We start from the raw sequence: 18563 nt of genomic DNA, 5'->3' as shown, positions 1-18563 counted from the left end.
AGCCTGTCAGTCTGAGAAACCAGGTATGGTCCTTTTTTTCCTGTTGTTTCCATCCTAGCCTCTGTGAATCTTGTACAGAATAAAAGTACGTTGCATATATGGAATATTTTAAGCAACACGATTCCCAGGTACGGTTGATGGGTTAGCGGCTGTCTGCAGGATTGGTTTACAGGCACTTCAGAGGTCTCAGCCCAGGTTCCAGCCTGTCGCATAAATTGAACTGATTGTGAAATGTATTAGTACGGAGCTGGATCAATGCAGATACCCCCGGCTTTGCAGCTGGTGAGGGAAGATGGCTGAAGTGGGTGACTTAATTTAAAAACAACATAGTGATTTTTCACTGGCGAAAATGAGAACTCCATAGAAAGAGTTAAAAATGACTGCGTTTTTCTCTTTCAAAAAATAAGTAAAAAAAATTACAGAATGTGTCCAAAATGCCTCTACTCACCGTTTGTATGTAATTGAGGGGAGATGTGAAGCCAGATTTCAAGACAGTGTAGTCTTAACTAGTCTTAAGCTAAAGCAGAGAGATGCCTATGAAGGTCAGTGGTAGGCTTCAAGAAAGCGAGTGACCCGCTGGGTAACTTCTTCAGGGCAGTACTGGGTTGTTTCCCATTGTGTGTGACCGTAATTGATTTTGAGCGTGGTTGTATTGTTTTTAAAATACGATTCTAATTCTAACTTTGACTCTAAATGTCATTTAACATGCCATTACATCGAAAAACACCTGTGCAAATATATCGTGGAAGAAACAAATTAAGATGGACTAGACCGGGCTTTTGTAATCATCCTGTGCGGTAAGACTGAAATTTCATGAGGTAAGATAATGGATTTCAGACAGAGTTGATTCTCTTGGACTTCCAACCTCTGAGCGGTCAGTCGGCATCTTTGTCTGAGGCTCTTGCCATTGCAAGGAGGAATTTTGGAAATGAGGGGTTTACTGTGACCATGGTGCAGTGAATTGCACGGTTACGTTGCACTTGTCAGGAGGAAGAGCGATGCAAGTAATACTAGGATAAAAGTTTTCTGCGTGTGCTGTGGAAGGGAAGAGCCATTCTTGTCTTTCCGGTTTTGAATTTGAAGCGTTATCTTCTGCTTCTCTCTTAAAAGGCACCTTTTTTTTAAAAGGCACCTGTCAGGCCTCTTTATGGAGGTTACACTGTGGTCAACAGCAGCAGAAGCTTGTGTGCTGAACAGAGTTGTGTGTTGTTTGGAAGCTTTGAGTTCCACTCTGGTTTTTTTGTTTGTTTCTTTGTTTCTTTGTGGGTTTTTGGTGGCTTTTATTTTTTTCAGGGGCGGGGGGGGGGGGAGTTGCGGAGTAATTTTGAACATTTCTGTGGGATTTGACAAATCAAATTTAAAAGTTAATGTTCATTTTATAGTTCATGTTCAAACAGGATGGTTAACTGTCTTGTTTGTCTCACAGAGGGTCCAACACCTGTGACCAGTAGCAGTGCATCTGCATTTTCTGCTCCTTCTGGAGAATTTCTGGATTTAGACAAATTCAAGAAGCCCGAAGGAAGCTGGGATTGGGAGACCTGCTTGGTTCAAAACAAAGCAGAGGCCACGAAGTGTGTAGCCTGTGAAAGTGCAAAGCCAAGCACCAAAGCAGAGCTCAGAGGTAATACTTAATGATTAAAACGAGGATGCATATTCTGTGATTTATTTTTTGGTTTGCTCTGATTTTTTTTATTTTCTTACCTGTTAAGCACAATTATTTTTTCCTTTGAGGTGTGGCAAAATTATTCGTTTTTCCTGTAGGAATATTGCCTAGATAACATCTGTTTCCACACTTTTCCCCAAGAATAAGTTTATCCTTTTTAGAGAAAAGCTTTCATTAATGACGTGCTTGTTCTTTACATGCCCTACACGTTGTTCATTTGGAGTTCAGACTAAAAACATGATCTTTCAAAGAAGTTCGTATACTTTTTAAAGCCAGGTGGTGGGCAGAAAACACAGTTGTGAAAAGTTTTATGTAGAGAGGAAGCATGGGGTTTTCTTGTTTGTTTTACTGTTTGGTGGGTTGTTTGTTAAACAGTTTTGACTGGAAAGATCAGGACTAGAATGTAGTTCAAACCTTCACGTACTGCAGGTACACCGTGGGTTACGGACTTGACATTCACTTATTTCTGCAGGTTTTGGTGCTGCGGCTGCGTCCACAAAATGCTGCCTTGCCATCATTTACATTCGGTGTTCACTCAGAGTGTTCAGGTGCAGAGTCTGCAGCTGCCTCACAGTTTATTTTGGGAAGGACAGAAGAGAAGCAGTACTTGCAAACCAGTACTTCAGGTAAACAGAGTATCTTTTGTCTTCACTTGTGCGCTTATGTCCATCAAGTAAGACCTCTGAAACCATACTAGAAAAAATCTGCGGGATTTGATATGTTCATGTACTAGAGCTTTAGAAAAAGTTTAATTCCTATATGCAGCATGTCTTCTGTCCTGGTTATTGATACGTACGCAATTAGTAGCAATCCCTTTTTTGATCTCAACACTAGGTTTAGACAAAAAATTGTGACACCTTAAGGAACCTGTCCTGCATCTCATACAAGCACAGAAGTTGTAGTGTCTCAATGCTAGCAGTACAGTTGGTGGTAAAATCTTTAGTAGGGTGAAATAGAGGCCTCACACTTTTCAGAGAAAAAAAGAGATGAGAGAGAGTATCTTATTCCCACGTACTTGCAACTATGCTGCAGAGTGTACTGCTGTTACTCTAGTGCTACAAAGGTCCAAAAATCACTGAACAGTTATTAGCCAGTTTTGTATTCCTTTAATTTGTTGAAAGACTGCAGTAGAGGATTGAAGTTTTTATTGAGGATCACTGTGTGGAAAAATTCTGATTGTTAAATGTCATTTGTATGACTTAAGAACCACATTTTAGAGTACAGAATTCAGTATTAATTCCAGAAGGGGTAAGGGGAAGGACATTAGCTAGTAATCCCGAACAAAAGCAGTGTATAGAGCTATACTGATTTTAATCGCAGTATTCTTACAGTTGGTCTGTTACTGAACAGATATGTTTTGGGGAGATATGGTGGCCAGGGAGGCGTGTGTGTTTGTGTGCTTCCTCTTCTAGTTAAGGTTCTGGGGTTTGGTTTAGTCAGGAAAATTCGATGAGGCACCTTGTGTAAAAGGAAATGTTAACCAGCATTTTTCAACACGGTGTAGTCCCTTAAAAGTGTCATAGATGAAAAGAGGCCATAAACGCTGGGGGAAAAAGTTAGTGGGAAACTGAGAGCAGGATCACATTCAGTAGTGAGAGAGCAGCAGCCTAGGGAAAGCTGATGAATGACTGTAACAGATAGTTCTATTTTAAGTGTAAAACAACACTCAGTACTTTATAATGGTGGTCTTACCAGAGGGTTCTTCTCCATGGCTCCTAAAAGCACGTCTTGAAGGCATTCGAGTGCAGTGAACTTAAGCTGTAAGAGTTGGGCTGGTAAGCTTGGCCTGATTTGAAGCTGTAGGCACGGGGCTATAATTTCTGAACAGGCTACAAAAGAAACTGTACCACTGTGCTTTTCAGTGCTCCGTTTAGCAAAGCCATCAAATTGTTGCAGGCAATTGATGTTGTTCTTCTAAGAGCACCTGAAAGATATTTTTGTTTGAAGAGTTCAGAGGTACCGGTTAATACTGGTTCAGATAATTACAGCCAGCTCTTGGTGTTTGTGACCAATAAAGTTTGTGGCTCCAAAAGGAGTGGGTTAGTGCTAACTGATTAACTGCTGTATATGCAGAAATATGGAATCTGATTACTTACGCAGAGAGCACTTAAAATGTATTGTTTTGCTGGCTCTCAGTGAGTTGCATCTTAATGCTACCAAGGAATAAGCTTTTTGCTTCTGGCCCAAGTTTTTTAATTTGGTGAAAGCCTTTTCTGTGCACGTGCACATGCCAGAGAGGTTGCTTAAGTAATAGAAGCTATATTAGCTGCTATCTTCTGTTTTTTGTAGAAGACAGAAATTGAATTCATTAGCTTTGTAACTGTTATGCATACTAGAATTGGTTTTCTCCCTTTTGAAAATAGTAGAGGGTATGCCTATGTCAGATTTGGTGAGCAAGGTGATCAGATGAGGGCACTGCAAGACTGCCAGAACGCACCAGGCCTGGGGGGAAAAGGAATCCGGCTGAGCATAGGAATTTCTAAAAGGTAACCAAGGAGTTGTGCATTGATACAATTATTCTAAATAATCAGATTCTTGTAGCTCTGCCTTTGGAAAGTCTGTGGCCCTTGCTCTAGTGGCTGTACACAGGATGCAGTCTACAAAACCAGAAATGCAGAAGTCCTATGTTTTGACTCCCTGGATTCATCAACCTGCTTCAGGATGGCTGGGGGAATCCAACTGTTAAGTCTAGCCAGACAGCGCAACTTGGGCTTAGCTGCCATTGTAACCAGCCTTGTTTCTCAACAGCAGCAAAGCTGAATGCATTGGAAAATATTTTCAGGTTTGGGCCTGCATAAGGTAGAAGGGACAAGAAGTGGTTTTATATGCTAGGGAGTTCTTGTTCTTAGAGCTTTCCCTCTAGTTTGAGAGAAGCACATAACTAGTTTTACAGTGGGTTGACAGGAAAGAAGTGGGGGGAAAAATGGGAACGCAGGGAGAAAGCCAAAGGCGTTATTACTAGAACAGGTTTAGAATGCTATTCTTTGCTTTTCATGAGCTTAGGGCAATGGGGAGTTTAAAGCTTAGCACTTCCTGAGAGGGTTTCTTACTCTACCGGCTCAGTTCTATCACTTATTTAAGGCAATTCAGGTCTCTGAACGGTTAAAGAATTGACACCAAATTTGATGAACTTTGATCCAGGATACTGACAAAACAGGACTTCATATAAACAATTTCAGTATGTTCATGAGGTTAGCTTGTGTGTTCTGTTAAATAGTAAAAAATGACACTTCTGTTTCTGTTTACCTAGCATAATTCTGCAAATGTTGCCTCCTTCTGCTTTAGAATGGAAATGCTCTTCTCCAAGAGAGCACTGTCCAAACTTCTTTGCCAAAATTTTTTGATTAAATTAATATTGTTTTATTTTGAAAACAAGAATAAGCCACAAACATGTTTTCTTGCTTCGGCTATCCAGAAGAACGTCAACAGTATTTTCAGATTTTCCTTCCCTACACAACTGTATGTAGGAAGAGTGCAGTTGGAAGCAGAAGACCTAAGATGATGTATCTTCTGTTTGTTTACTACAGTAACAAGACAATGGATTACCTCTTTATTAGAACTTGTGTAGCTTTGCAGTATTGAAACAAATGTAGGTATTAAAATACACATCAGTAATACGTTTCTGAATGGCTGAGTACCGTGCTCTCTTAGCATTGAAATACCCAGCCATTGGATTAGTTTGTCCCTCATGTTTGCTGAGTTTGGAAGCTATTTCAGAATGCCTTCAGCTTGTATTCTTCCCCAAAAGCATAGAACTCACTTCTCTGCATCCCCAATTCAAGTGAGAGAAACTGGGCACTGCAGACACAGGAGGTCTGCCTGTACAGAATCAGTGAAGACAAGTCTAAACAGCGGATTTTTTTGAATATGCAGCTGGGTTATCTGAATGTTCTTTATGCAGTGTACCTCAGTTTTAGTACAGATAGCACTTGTCTTGGTTCTTGTCATTAGTCTGAAGCTGCCCCTGAGAAAATCTTGAAAGGGAAAGTAGTGAAAGCTAATCAGCTGGCCCTTTCTTCTTAAGAACCAGCGTATTTTGTAATTCTCCCACTAATAATAAGGCGTCATGCTGGAGAATCGCGATTGTGTTGTTAAGCAAGACTGACTTCACCTGAGTGGTATAGTTGGCAGCTGTTGAATGTTTAATGGACTTTAAACAAACAAAAAAACAGAGCAGGTGGAGGTAGACATGGCAAACTGACAGGCAGTGTCAGATGCTTCTTTGAAATGGATAATCTGACTCCATTCACTTCTTTCTGGAAATAAGATCTAGTAATTAACCAAACAAAAGATAGAAGGGTTAAGACTGCATCTTTAAAGCAGCTGTGCTTGATAAATGTCTCTGGTCTTAAATCAATCTTTAGCAAAGCACAGAGACTTAGCAGCAGCTTGCTTATGCCAACGCTAAAAATACTTGATGTGTACAGGTAACCATGTCAAGGCTCTGGAGTTAATCCATGAGAACAATTCCTTCTGGTATTGGCAAAGGTGAGGATGCTTGCTTCTATAGAAATGAGGTTTTGAGCTGTGACTTAAGCTGTCACTTAGGTGACTGTTTAGGAAAGCTTCCTTTTAAGCTTTGAAGTATGTAAGCTAACAAATTGTTTAAGTTCAGAACTGGGTTTACAGTTTCTTGTTCTCTGACTGTATGCAACTCCTCATGTTTCAGACTGAAAGCAGAATTGCAGCGGTACCAGTCATACAACTATAATGATTATTACCAAGATTACCAGAACTACTATTCGCAGAGGAGTTAGGATGCTTACGCTGACTACAACTACAGCTCCTATGCTCCCTATGACAGCATGCAAGCTGTTGGAGACTGCTCTTTAGGAGATTCTTTAATGGCTCCAGCTGTTTTTGAGGTAAAGATAGTGCACGCTTGCTGTAAAGAAAATATTTCACAGATAATATGTTGTACACACAAAGATTTGTGTGAATCAGCAAAAAGAATCCGAAGTTGAAAACATGCTTTCTGCTTAGTGTGAAGTTAAAAGAGCAGATTCCATTCAGAGGTGTTTGTATTTAAGTGCTTAAATAGTAAATCCATAGAATTAGTGATTTATACACCATTATTTGTTCACGCATACCAAAGAATGGTTTTGACAGCATAATTGCGTACGCTTCTTCTGTTCCTGTTCTTCTGATTTGCTTTGCTTAAAGCAAATTAAACAGTTGTTTTAAGTGGTCTTATCGTGGTCAATGTATTAGTTGTGACCTCCGGAAGTCCCTTCCAACCTGTACTGTAATATTGGCTTTCTTCTTAAAATAAATAGATAAAATGCCATCTATCCTTGTAGTTGTAGGAAGAAGGAATGGGTTGAGACTGCAGCACTTTGAATCTGTGATGCTTTCTGAAATGAGTTATGATTAAACTTAGCCTTTTCTGTCTTTCAGGAATCTTCAGTTATGACTGCAATCGGTGATGACCTAATTACTGACGGTAATAAGGGTTCTGTCATTGTCACTTGAGTTTAGCCATACTTGTGCCTTTTAACAATACAAGCCAACCTCTACTGGATGAAGAACATCTTGAAAATTCAGCTGAGGTCAAACCTCTGTGGGGTTGATCTGCAATCAGCTGGGGTTTTAAAGCTGATACAGCATACACTGACCGCATCAAGTAAAACGGGACACTGTCAATGCTTCGCAGCAGGTTTCTTGTACCTGTGCCTTCATTCCCATTTGAAAATGGTCTAAGACAGAATTTTGTTCTTTGTATTGGTTCCGCTAAACAGATTTTGTATTAGAAACTCAGTAATATGCAAAAGCTTTGTTCTCCACCCTGAGGTAAAAGCTTATGTTGCAGATTCCAAAAGGAGGATTCAGCTTGCACTTACAAATACGGTACAAAACATATTTGTGTCCTGGAAGGTTTGCAAAGTTCCTCACGTGGAGGCATTTTGTGTTAGTGTTTAGAAACTATCCTATGTAACGTGTATTGCCGTAGAAGTGAATTAAATGACTCTTGGGAGGGTTTCATGGCTGATTATCCTTAAACGTTATCTTTACTATCTTAAACATTGTCTTTGTCTTTATCTTGAAAGACAATTCTAGTCCCAGCCTTCTAATATACAAATTCCCAAAAGTTGGAGCTGTGAGGCTCAAAATTTTAGAGGACTAAATACCTCACTAAAATTAGTAGATCTAATAGCTTATTACACTTAGCTTAAAATACATTTTGTTAGCCATTTCACATGAAGTTTTTTTGTGCGCATGCCTCAGATTTGATACTTGGACTTACCAGGCTTTTATTTTCAGATCCACAGCTCTACTTGGATGTTGATGAAATGAACAGACAATTCACGGAGACAAGCGAAGAACTCTACGATTCACTCATGAATTGTCACTGGCAACCTCTGGATACGGTCACTTCTGAAATCCCCTCTGCTATTTAAGTGTCTTCTAGAGCATGACCGTTAGGACCAAAGTGCTAAAACTACATTTCTTCTACATTATTCTAGCTCATAAGTTTTAAAGCACAATGATAGGTTGGGGTTTTTTTGCTATGCTTTTGACAGTTTCTGTAATCTTTTTGTTCATCACTCTCTTCTTGGAGCATCATGAAGTCATGTAAATATTCGAGAAATGTAAAGAGGTAAATGGGGTCTTATCTTAAAGATAAGACTTGCCTGTGTAAATAAAAAATTTGTTTCTGCAAACCTGCCAGCAAGGGATTTTACTTGTACCTGTGTGCAGCACGTTCTCTTCCGGCTTATGGAATTTAACAAGGTAGTAAGGGTATTTCATCTGTCTTTATTTTTATATGGGCATTAGGACACAAGCAAAATCTAGCTTCCCCTTGTTTTCCTGGTTCCTTAGGTAAGCGACAAGCCAAGCCTTTCATGTGCTTGCTTAGACTGGAAGTATGTATGGGAGACACTCACAGGCCTTGCTATGGAAACACCTGTGCCCACTTTTTCCTGCAGGCTGCTGGCTCTAACTGTACTACTGATACATGCTAGGTCAGCTAAAATTGGCTTATAAATAGGGTATGTTAAGCATATGGAAGTGTAGACTTCAACTGCCATAGCTACAAACATCCCGTGGAATGAGGATGATGTCTGCTGGCACTCTCTGCATCAGCATTCAGTTTTCCCTTGCCCTTCTTACTGTTAGACTTCTCAGCTGACGCTTTACAGCGAAGAAATTGCTACAACATAATCCGTGTTCTTAAACCTAAAAAAAAAAAATCTTGGAGAAAACAACTTGCTGGTTTTCCCTCCTTGCTGGCAAGGAGAAAAATAGTCCACCAGGAACAACAAAAAAATCCTAGTAACAGCTCCTTAAGTTATACCCTCTGCTACCCTCTCTGATTGCTCTGGTCTTCCTTCATTTGTGGTAATGAAGTTTTTAAAGCTCTGGTAGAAGGATGACAGCACTCAAGTCAAAGGAGATGAGAGCAATGAGGAAAGCTTTGCTTTAAGCTAGAGCAGTCTTGCGAGTTGCTGCCTTTATGCTGTTCTTATCTTGAAGGGTACAGAGTCTTTTCCAGTCATAGGGACTCCATAACCCTATGAGTATGGAGAAATAGTTGCTAATTAACAGTGTGTATAATAAGTAAGTGAGGCTGGAAACAAAAGAATATTCCTCCAAGAAAAAAAAGGAAGCAGAAATTACTGTACTTAATAGCTGGGGAAGCTGTTAAAGCTAGTTGACACAGTTCTGGTACTGCCGTGTGTGTTTTGGGGGCAACATAAACCATAATTGCTGTGATGGCAGGTAAGAATCCAATTCTTTTTTATGGCTTAGTGTAGTCAGTGAAAGCAGTGGTCCTAAGCTGCATGCTGTTCTTAAATGTAATGCAAATTCTCTTTTGTGACTCCTCAGTACTTCCAGGTTACTTGTAGCTGATCACCAGCAACTGCTTCTGTTAGCTATTAGCTGTTGGGTTTTTGCTAGGAATACTTTCAGTCCTGAATTGAAATGATGACATCCTGAAACAGAAGAGGCTCTTGGAGTATTGTAGGAAGCACATTCTTCCTGGTTCTAGTGCAGGTGTACACGTAGGAGGAGGCAGAAGGCAAAGAACCTCACATAGGTGGAGGGGGTGAGGTGGCATCACAGTTAGAGCTGTTGCAGTTAACTCTTCCCAAAGCATGAAAGCAACGTGGCTGGGAACAGGGATTTGTTGGGTTGCTTCTTTGTGTGAGCCAGGGAGTCTTTTGAGGGGCAGATTAATAAGAATATGACACAAGGTAGAGGTGCAATAGATGAAGCAAAGAATCTGGGTGGGAAAAGGGTTGCTTGTACGTGTCTATGGAATTGTTTCAGGGGACTGAGCTGGGGCAAATTCAAGATAATAGATGCAGCCTCCTTGAATTTGGATGGCAGTGCTGAAGCTTCAAAACCTTACAAGCTTTGATGCCACTTCAATTGTAGTGCATAGCTGTGGTACTTGAGCTCAGAAGTGCAAACTGCACAGGATTTTTTTATCTATTTTCTTCAACGTGAGCAGCAAAACATCTTCCAGGAATGTGCCTGGGTGCTACGCTGCTTTGACACGGCTTGCTTTGCATCACCAAACACAGTAGTTAGGTTGCATCGAGTACTTTGTGGAAACATTCATTGTGTTGTCACCCAGAAATGGGATGCTACAGATGTGTGTTGGCCCGGCAGTATCAGTGCTGGTTTTTGGCCTTTGAGAGGTTGGTCCATAACATGTGACCTGTGTAACGAGGGGCCCACATAGATTGGTGACTTCATTAAGTCTGATGCTGTGGTGGTGTGTGACCCAAGGCCCTGAACGTCAGAAAATCAGGCTGTGGCCACCTATTTTATGCAGACTTTGCCTATTAACAAGGTCTCTACACTGTACGTTAGAGACGTGCGCCTCCTTTTCCGGACTAGATAGCGAAAATACCAGTTTTGTAGTTCAGTGAATGAGATTGGTTGGGCTGTTTGTTCTCCAGAGCTGAAAAATGTTGGGAGTGTATTCTCTTGGAGTCCACAGAAATGAAAATGATGAGAGGAAGAGAACGTTGGTTGCAGCCCGCGTGCTGCTGTTATAAAGTAGTTCTCTGATGTCTTTTTCCCTCTGCTGAGACTTATCAGCCTATCGTCCTTTCCTGTTAGGAGCGCATACCTGGCTTGGGATGGTGTGCGCAGGGCAGATTCTTTACCGTAAGAGCACAGTGAATGCCAGACTTCTTCCTGTACTGCCGTGTTAACCGTGAGTCACAAATTCAGGAAGCAGTGATTGCATCGGAACTGCTAGAATGCTTTGCGGAGTCTTTTTACTGGGTAAACTTCACAGCTGCAGTTACAACTTCCAGCCTGTGTTAGCTGAACACATCGTACTGGTGCCCGCCATCAGTTTGACAAAGATGGGATTGCAGTAGGAACTTGCTTTTTTCCTTCTTTTTAATTAAACAAGTCTTTGAAGCAACTTTTCCAACACCGCCATACTTCACTTCTTCCAGTTATTTTCTGTTTTACTTAGCTGAAATGTTTTTTTTTCTTCCAAGCTTGAGGAAGTTTTCTACAAGAATGTCCCGTAATGATTTCATAAACTCTTTTCGTTGTACCTAGCTGCAACAGAGAATGCTTTTATTCAAAAACCTGCTGGTTTTCTTTTCCAAGAAGTAGTGGGGTTTTTCCTATCTCTTCACTGATGGGAAAGGCTGTAGGACAGTAGCTTGAGGGGCTGCTAATGCTGTCATCAGTGAGCCGGGAAGAGGCAGGAGTCCGAAACGGGTAAAAAGTACTTAAAAGGATACCAAAAGAGTAAACGGTACTTAAGCCGTGGATGTTTCTTTTTGCAGGGATGCTCTGGACCAACCGCTTCTTTCTAGCGCTACCTCAAAGTAACTTGCAGATAGAACTCACAGGGAAGGTTGATCAAATGGTGATGATCGCTGTCATTCTGCTGGACACGCAGATACTTGCCTTTCGTTTTGGCTCATTTTTAATACCAATTAACTTCAGTGCCTCGCGTTAATAGACACCGTTTGACTGCATCGGCAAATGTTTCTGAGTCGTGAGTGTCGTTAAAGGCCTGTCACCTGTTGTGGTTTAACCCGGCTGGCAGCTAAACACCACACAGCCGTTCGCTCACCCTCCCCCCTCCCTCTCTGGGATGGGGGAGAGAAACGGGAAAGTGAAGCCGGTGAGTTGAGATAAAGACAGTTTATTAAGACAGGAATATAATAATAACAATAATAGTAATAATAGTGATAATGGTAATAGTATTAATAATAATAATGTGTAAGAAAACAAGTGATGCACAACGCAATTGCTCACCACCCGCTGACCGATGCCCAGCCTATCCCCGAGCAGCCGGCCCCCCACCCCAGCCAGCCACCCCTATGTATTGTTTAGCATGACGCCAGATGGTATGGAATACCCCTTTGGCCAGTTTGGGTCAGCTGTCCTGGGTCTGTCCCCTCCCAGCTCCTGCTGCACCCCCAGCCTGCTCGCTGGCAGGACAGAGCGAGAAGCCGAAAAGTCCTTGGCCTGGTGTAAACACTGCTCTGCAACAATTAAAACATCAGCATGTTATCAGCGCTCTTCTCATCCTAATCCAAAACATAGCACCCTACCAGCTACTATGAGGGAAAATTAACTCTGTCCTAACTGGAACCAGGACAAACTGCTTCAGCACTTTTGATCTTTTACAAACTCAGCTAAATTATTTAAGTTCTACTTTGGGCACCATGTTCCTTCATCAGCCAGGATTTTGTGGATAGAGTTGAGTCTTCTTATCACGCGAGGCCAATAAAACAACTGAGTAATTTAAACCTTTGTGGCTGCTCCCACCCCCAACACTTTCCCATTCCCATGACGACTTCTCATCCCCCAAATGACTTCTCACCCCCAGGTCTCACTCGGGGACCCACCACCCGCAGCCGCTCCCCATCAGGAGCAGACATCCCCAAACCAATTGGCGACGCGGGCAGCGGCAGAGGGCTGCGTTCAGCCCCCACCCCCCCCACCCCCCCCCGCTGACCGATGCAGGAAATAAGTGCAGGCAGAGGCTTTGCAGGGTGGAACAGTTTGTAATTTATTCCCGGGGTAATTAATTGTGGCTGCCACCCCCAGCCCGTCCCCAGGTGAGGCCCGGCCGCCTGCTCAGGCGGGGGGCCCGGCCTGCCGGCCCGTGCGGTCTCCGGCCCCCGGCTCCTCCTGCCTGACCCTATGCAGCCAGGACGTGTCCCCGACGTCGTCGTCCTGCTGGGACCTTGGCAGTCTGCGCCCCACCTGCCCCGCGTGCCAGGAGAAGCTCCTGACGAGCTCTCCTGCCATGGAGGGGCTGCGCTCCCTGCGCCGGGGCGAGACGCTGCGGGAGCGGTAGCTGGAGGGGCTCGTCTGGCGCTGCTGCTGCTGCTGCCGCTGCCCCAGCTGTGCGTTGCGCTGGAACCTCCTGCGTGGTCGTCGGGCCAGGCGCACGATGCCAATGATGTGCCCGCGGCACAGCGGGCAGGTGTCTCTTTCGGCAGCCCAGACGTGGACACACTCCAGGCAGAAGATGTGCCTGCAGGGGTCGATGCGAGCCGCGCTGGACATGCGCTCCAAACAGATGGGGCACGTCTCCTCCTCGGGGGCCTCCTCTGGCTGCCGCCGTGGCCGCCAGCTCATGATGCCTGTGGCCGCCGCAACGTGGAGCTGGTTTTCGTCTGGGGGAGGCTGCCCTGGTGCCAGGCACTTAGCAGCAGCCTGGGGTCTTCAGCACCCCCCGGGTCGCCGGCAGGACCTCGATGCCTTGCGTGTCGCTGTCTGGATCTCGACGCTTGGCGTGACACCAGCAGGACTACTGCAGATAGGAGCAGGAAGAAAACATTGCAGCAGCAAAGAGACATCAGCTTTCTAGGTTCAACCAATTGTCTAGAGTACTGTAGCGGTAACTGTTCTGTGTATGGATTGCAGACATTGCCGTTAGAATGGCAAATCTGCTTGTGGTAGGTTATACATGGCAAGACCGCGCTTAGGACAGATGAGGCAGATAGATGTCTATAGATTTGAGAACATTACCGAAGGACCTCGATGGCTCGGGTGCAACAGCAATGGCTTCGCGTGTGCCTCTCGGCACACCTCCGCCTCTCTCTTTCCTTCCAGCCTTAGGACCTCGAGCTTTCGATACCGCCAGCTGGACTGGCCGCAGGCGCGCCGCTCAGGGCATTTATAGCCAGCCACCTCTTGTGAGGCAATAGGGTGACATCACCAGGGTCTCGGGGTGCCCCTGTTGGCAGCACTGACAGAGATCACCTGACTGTTGCGAGAAAATGCTGATGTGAGATGGCTGCTCCATGCTGACAGAAGCCAAGCAAGGAGAGCGGTATTAGGCTAATTAAGAAAAGCCATCTCGGAAGAGACCGAACCCAAGAGTGGGCCAAGGAGTGGGCCCTAAGGTATCAAGAATAAAGTGTCACTTCAAATACGTTCAAATACGTGAGACTCCCATCAAGTCAGTGCTTGATGGGCACCCCGAGACCCTGGTGATGTCACCCTATTGCCTCACAAGAGGTGGCTGGCTATAAATGCCCTGAGCGGCGCGCCTGCGGCCAGTCCAGCTGGCGGTATCGAAAGCTCGAGGTCCTAAGGCTGGAAGGAAAGAGAGAGGCGGAGGTGTGCCGAGAGGCACACGCGAAGCCATTGCTGTTGCACCCGAGCCATCGAGGTCCTTCGGTAATGTTCTCAAATCTATAGACATCTATCTGCCTCATCTGTCCTAAGCGCGGTCTTGCCATGTATAACCTACCACAAGCAGATTTGCCATTCTAACGGCAATGTCTGCAATCCATACACAGAACAGTTACCGCTACAGTACTCTAGACAATTGGTTGAACCTAGAAAGCTGATGTCTCTTTGCTGCTGCAATGTTTTCTTCCTGCTCCTATCTGCAGTAGTCCTGCTGGTGTCACGCCAAGCGTCGAGATCCAGACAGCGACACGCAAGGCATCGAGGTCCTGCCGGCGACCCGGGGGGTGCTGAAGACCCCAGGCTGCTGCTAAGTGCCTGGCACCAGGGCAGCCTCCCCCAGACGAAAACCAGCTCCACGTTGCGGCGGCCACAGGCATCATGAGCTGGCGGCCACGGCGGCAGCCAGAGGAGGCCCCCGAGGAGGAGACGTGCCCCATCTGTTTGGAGCGCATGTCCAGCGCGGCTCGCATCGACCCCTGCAGGCACATCTTCTGCCTGGAGTGTGTCCACGTCTGGGCTGCCGAAAGAGACACCTGCCCGCTGTGCCGCGGGCACATCATTGGCATCGTGCGCCTGGCCCGACGACCACGCAGGAGGTTCCAGCGCAACGCACGGCTGGGGCAGCGGCAGCAGCAGCAGCAGCGCCAGACGAGCCCCTCCAGCTACCGCTCCCGCAGCGTCTCGCCCCGGCGCAGGGAGCGCAGCCCCTCCATGGCAGGAGAGCTCGTCAGGAGCTTCTCCTGGCACGCGGGGCAGGTGGGGCGCAGACTGCCAAGGTCCCAGCAGGACGACGACGTCGGGGACACGTCCTGGCTGCATAGGGTCAGGCAGGAGGAGCCGGGGGCTGGAGACCGCACGGGCCGGCAGGCCGGGCCCCCCGCCTGAGCAGGCGGCCGGGCCTCACCTGGGGACGGGCTGGGGGTGGCAGCCACAATTAATTACCCCGGGAATAAATTACAAACTGTTCCACCCTGCAAAGCCTCTGCCTGCACTTATTTCCTGCATCGGTCAGCGGGGGGGGGTGGGGGGGGTGGGGGCTGAACGCAGCCCTCTGCCGCTGCCCGCGTCGCCAATTGGTTTGGGGATGTCTGCTCCTGATGGGGAGCGGCTGCGGGTGGTGGGTCCCCGAGTGAGACCTGGGGGTGAGAAGTCATTTGGGGGATGAGAAGTCGTCATGGGAATGGGAAAGTGTTGGGGGTGGGAGCAGCCACAAAGGTTTAAATTACTCAGTTGTTTTATTGGCCTCGCGTGATAAGAAGACTCAACTCTATCCACAAAATCCTGGCTGATGAAGGAACACGGTGCCCAAAGTAGAACTTAAATAATTTAGCTGAGTTTGTAAAAGATCAAAAGTGCTGAAGCAGTTTGTCCTGGTTCCAGTTAGGACAGAGTTAATTTTCCCTCATAGTAGCTGGTAGGGTGCTATGTTTTGGATTAGGATGAGAAGAGCGCTGATAACATGCTGATGTTTTAATTGTTGCAGAGCAGTGTTTACACCAGGCCAAGGACTTTTCGGCTTCTCGCTCTGTCCTGCCAGCGAGCAGGCTGGGGGTGCAGCAGGAGCTGGGAGGGGACAGACCCAGGACAGCTGACCCAAACTGGCCAAAGGGGTATTCCATACCATCTGGCGTCATGCTAAACAATACATAGGGGTGGCTGGCTGGGGTGGGGGGCCGGCTGCTCGGGGATAGGCTGGGCATCGGTCAGCGGGTGGTGAGCAATTGCGTTGTGCATCACTTGTTTTCTTACACATTATTATTATTAATACTATTACCATTATCACTATTATTACTATTATTGTTATTATTATATTCCTGTCTTAATAAACTGTCTTTATCTCAACTCACCGGCTTCACTTTCCCGTTTCTCTCCCCCATCCCAGAGAGGGAGGGGGGAGGGTGAGCGAACGGCTGTGTGGTGTTTAGCTGCCAGCCGGGTTAAACCACAACAGGTGACAGGCCTTTAACGACACTCACGACTCAGAAACATTTGCCGATGCAGTCAAACGGTGTCTATTAACGCGAGGCACTGAAGTTAATTGGTATTAGAAATGAGCCAAAACGAAAGGCAAGTATCTGCGTGTCCAGCAGAATGACAGCGATCATCACCATTTGATCAACCTTCCCTGTGAGTTCTATCTGCAAGTTACTTTGAGGTAGCGCTAGAAAGAAGCGGTTGGTCCAGAGCATCCCTGCAAAAAGAAACATCCACGGCTTAAGTACCGTTTACTCTTTTGGTATCCTTTTAAGTACTTTTTACCCGTTTCGGACTCCTGCCTCTTCCCGGCTCACTGATGACAGCATTAGCAGCCCCTCAAGCTACTGTCCTACAGCCTTTCCCATCAGTGAAGAGATAGGAAAAACCCCACTACTTCTTGGAAAAGAAAACCAGCAGGTTTTTGAATAAAAGCATTCTCTGTTGCAGCTAGGTACAACGAAAAGAGTTTATGAAATCATTACGGGACATTCTTGTAGAAAACTTCCTCAAGCTTGGAAGAAAAAAAAACATTTCAGCTAAGTAAAACAGAAAATAACTGGAAGAAGTGAAGTATGGCGGTGTTGGAAAAGTTGCTTCAAAGACTTGTTTAATTAAAAAGAAGGAAAAAAGCAAGTTCCTACTGCAATCCCATCTTTGTCAAACTGATGGCGGGCACCAGTACGATGTGTTCAGCTAACACAGGCTGGAAGTTGTAACTGCAGCTGTGAAGTTTACCCAGTAAAAAGACTCCGCAAAGCATTCTAGCAGTTCCGATGCAATCACTGCTTCCTGAATTTGTGACTCACGGTTAACACGGCAGTACAGGAAGAAGTCTGGCATTCACTGTGCTCTTACGGTAAAGAATCTGCCCTGCGCACACCATCCCAAGCCAGGTATGCGCTCCTAACAGGAAAGGACGATAGGCTGATAAGTCTCAGCAGAGGGAAAAAGACATCAGAGAACTACTTTATAACAGCAGCACGCGGGCTGCAACCAACGTTCTCTTCCTCTCATCATTTTCATTTCTGTGGACTCCAAGAGAATACACTCCCAACATTTTTCAGCTCTGGAGAACAAACAGCCCAACCAATCTCATTCACTGAACTACAAAACTGGTATTTTCGCTATCTAGTCCGGAAAAGGAGGCGCACGTCTCTAACGTACAGTGTAGAGACCTTGTTAATAGGCAAAGTCTGCATAAAATAGGTGGCCACAGCCTGATTTTCTGACGTTCAGGGCCTTGGGTCACACACCACCACAGCATCAGACTTAATGAAGTCACCAATCTATGTGGGCCTCTCGTTACACAGGTCACATGTTATGGACCAACCTCTCAAAGGCCAAAAACCAGCACTGATACTGCCGGGCCAACACATATCTGTAGCATCCCATTTCTGGGTGACAATACAATGAATGTTTCCACAAAGTACTCGATGCAACCTAACTACTGTGTTTGGTGATGCAAAGCAAGCCGTGTCAAAGCAGCGTAGCACCCAGGCACATTCCTGGAAGATGTTTTGCTGCTCACGTTGAAGAAAATAGATAAAAAAATCCTGTGCAGTTTGCACTTCTGAGCTCAAGTACCACAGCTATGCACTACAATTGAAGTGGCATCAAAGCTTGTAAGGTTTTGAAGCTTCAGCACTGCCATCCAAATTCAAGGAGGCTGCATCTATTATCTTGAATTTGCCCCAGCTCAGTCCCCTGAAACAATTCCATAGACACGTACAAGCAACCCTTTTCCCACCCAGATTCTTTGCTTCATCTATTCCACCTCTACCTTGTGTCATATTCTTATTAATCTGCCCCTCAAAAGACTCCCTGGCTCACACAAAGAAGCAACCCAACAAATCCCTGTTCCCAGCCACGTTGCTTTCATGCTTTGGGAAGAGTTAACTGCAACAGCTCTAACTGTGATGCCACCTCACCCCCTCCACCTATGTGAGGTTCTTTGCCTTCTGTCTCCTCCTACGTGTACACCTGCACTAGAACCAGGAAGAATGTGCTTCCTACAATACTCCAAGAGCCTCTTCTGTTTCAGGATGTCATCATTTCAATTCAGGACTGAAAGTATTCCTAGCAAAAACCCAACAGCTAATAGCTAACAGAAGCAGTTGCTGGTGATCAGCTACAAGTAACCTGGAAGTACTGAGGAGTCACAAAAGAGAATTTGCATTACATTTAAGAACAGCATGCAGCTTAGGACCACTGCTTTCACTGACTACACTAAGCCATAAAAAAGAACTGGATTCTTACCTGCCATCACAGCAATTATGGTTTATGT

The 18563-nt window shown here is 45.3% G+C and overlaps 1 protein-coding gene across 1 annotated transcript; it reads left to right on the top strand.

Moving 5' to 3' along the window:
* The first annotated feature begins 6196 nt into the window (after nt 1-6196).
* LOC310882563 (uncharacterized protein C6orf52) lies at nt 6197-8340 on the top strand. The gene is made up of 3 exons (XM_083801475.1): nt 6197-6528; nt 7061-7106; nt 7925-8340. The coding sequence occupies exons 1-3, from the start codon at nt 6469-6471 to the stop codon at nt 8059-8061; spliced, it is 243 nt and encodes an 80-aa protein (XP_083657601.1). The 5' UTR covers nt 6197-6468; the 3' UTR covers nt 8062-8340.
* Nucleotides 8341-18563: the final 10223 nt, after the last annotated feature.

The sequence above is a fragment of the Anser anser genome (genome assembly GCF_964211835.1).
Source record: "Anser anser genome assembly, chromosome: 16".
NCBI lineage: Eukaryota > Metazoa > Chordata > Aves > Anseriformes > Anatidae > Anser > Anser anser.
Note: the sequence above shows the minus strand (reverse complement) of the source record. Positions and strands in the feature narration are given on the sequence as shown.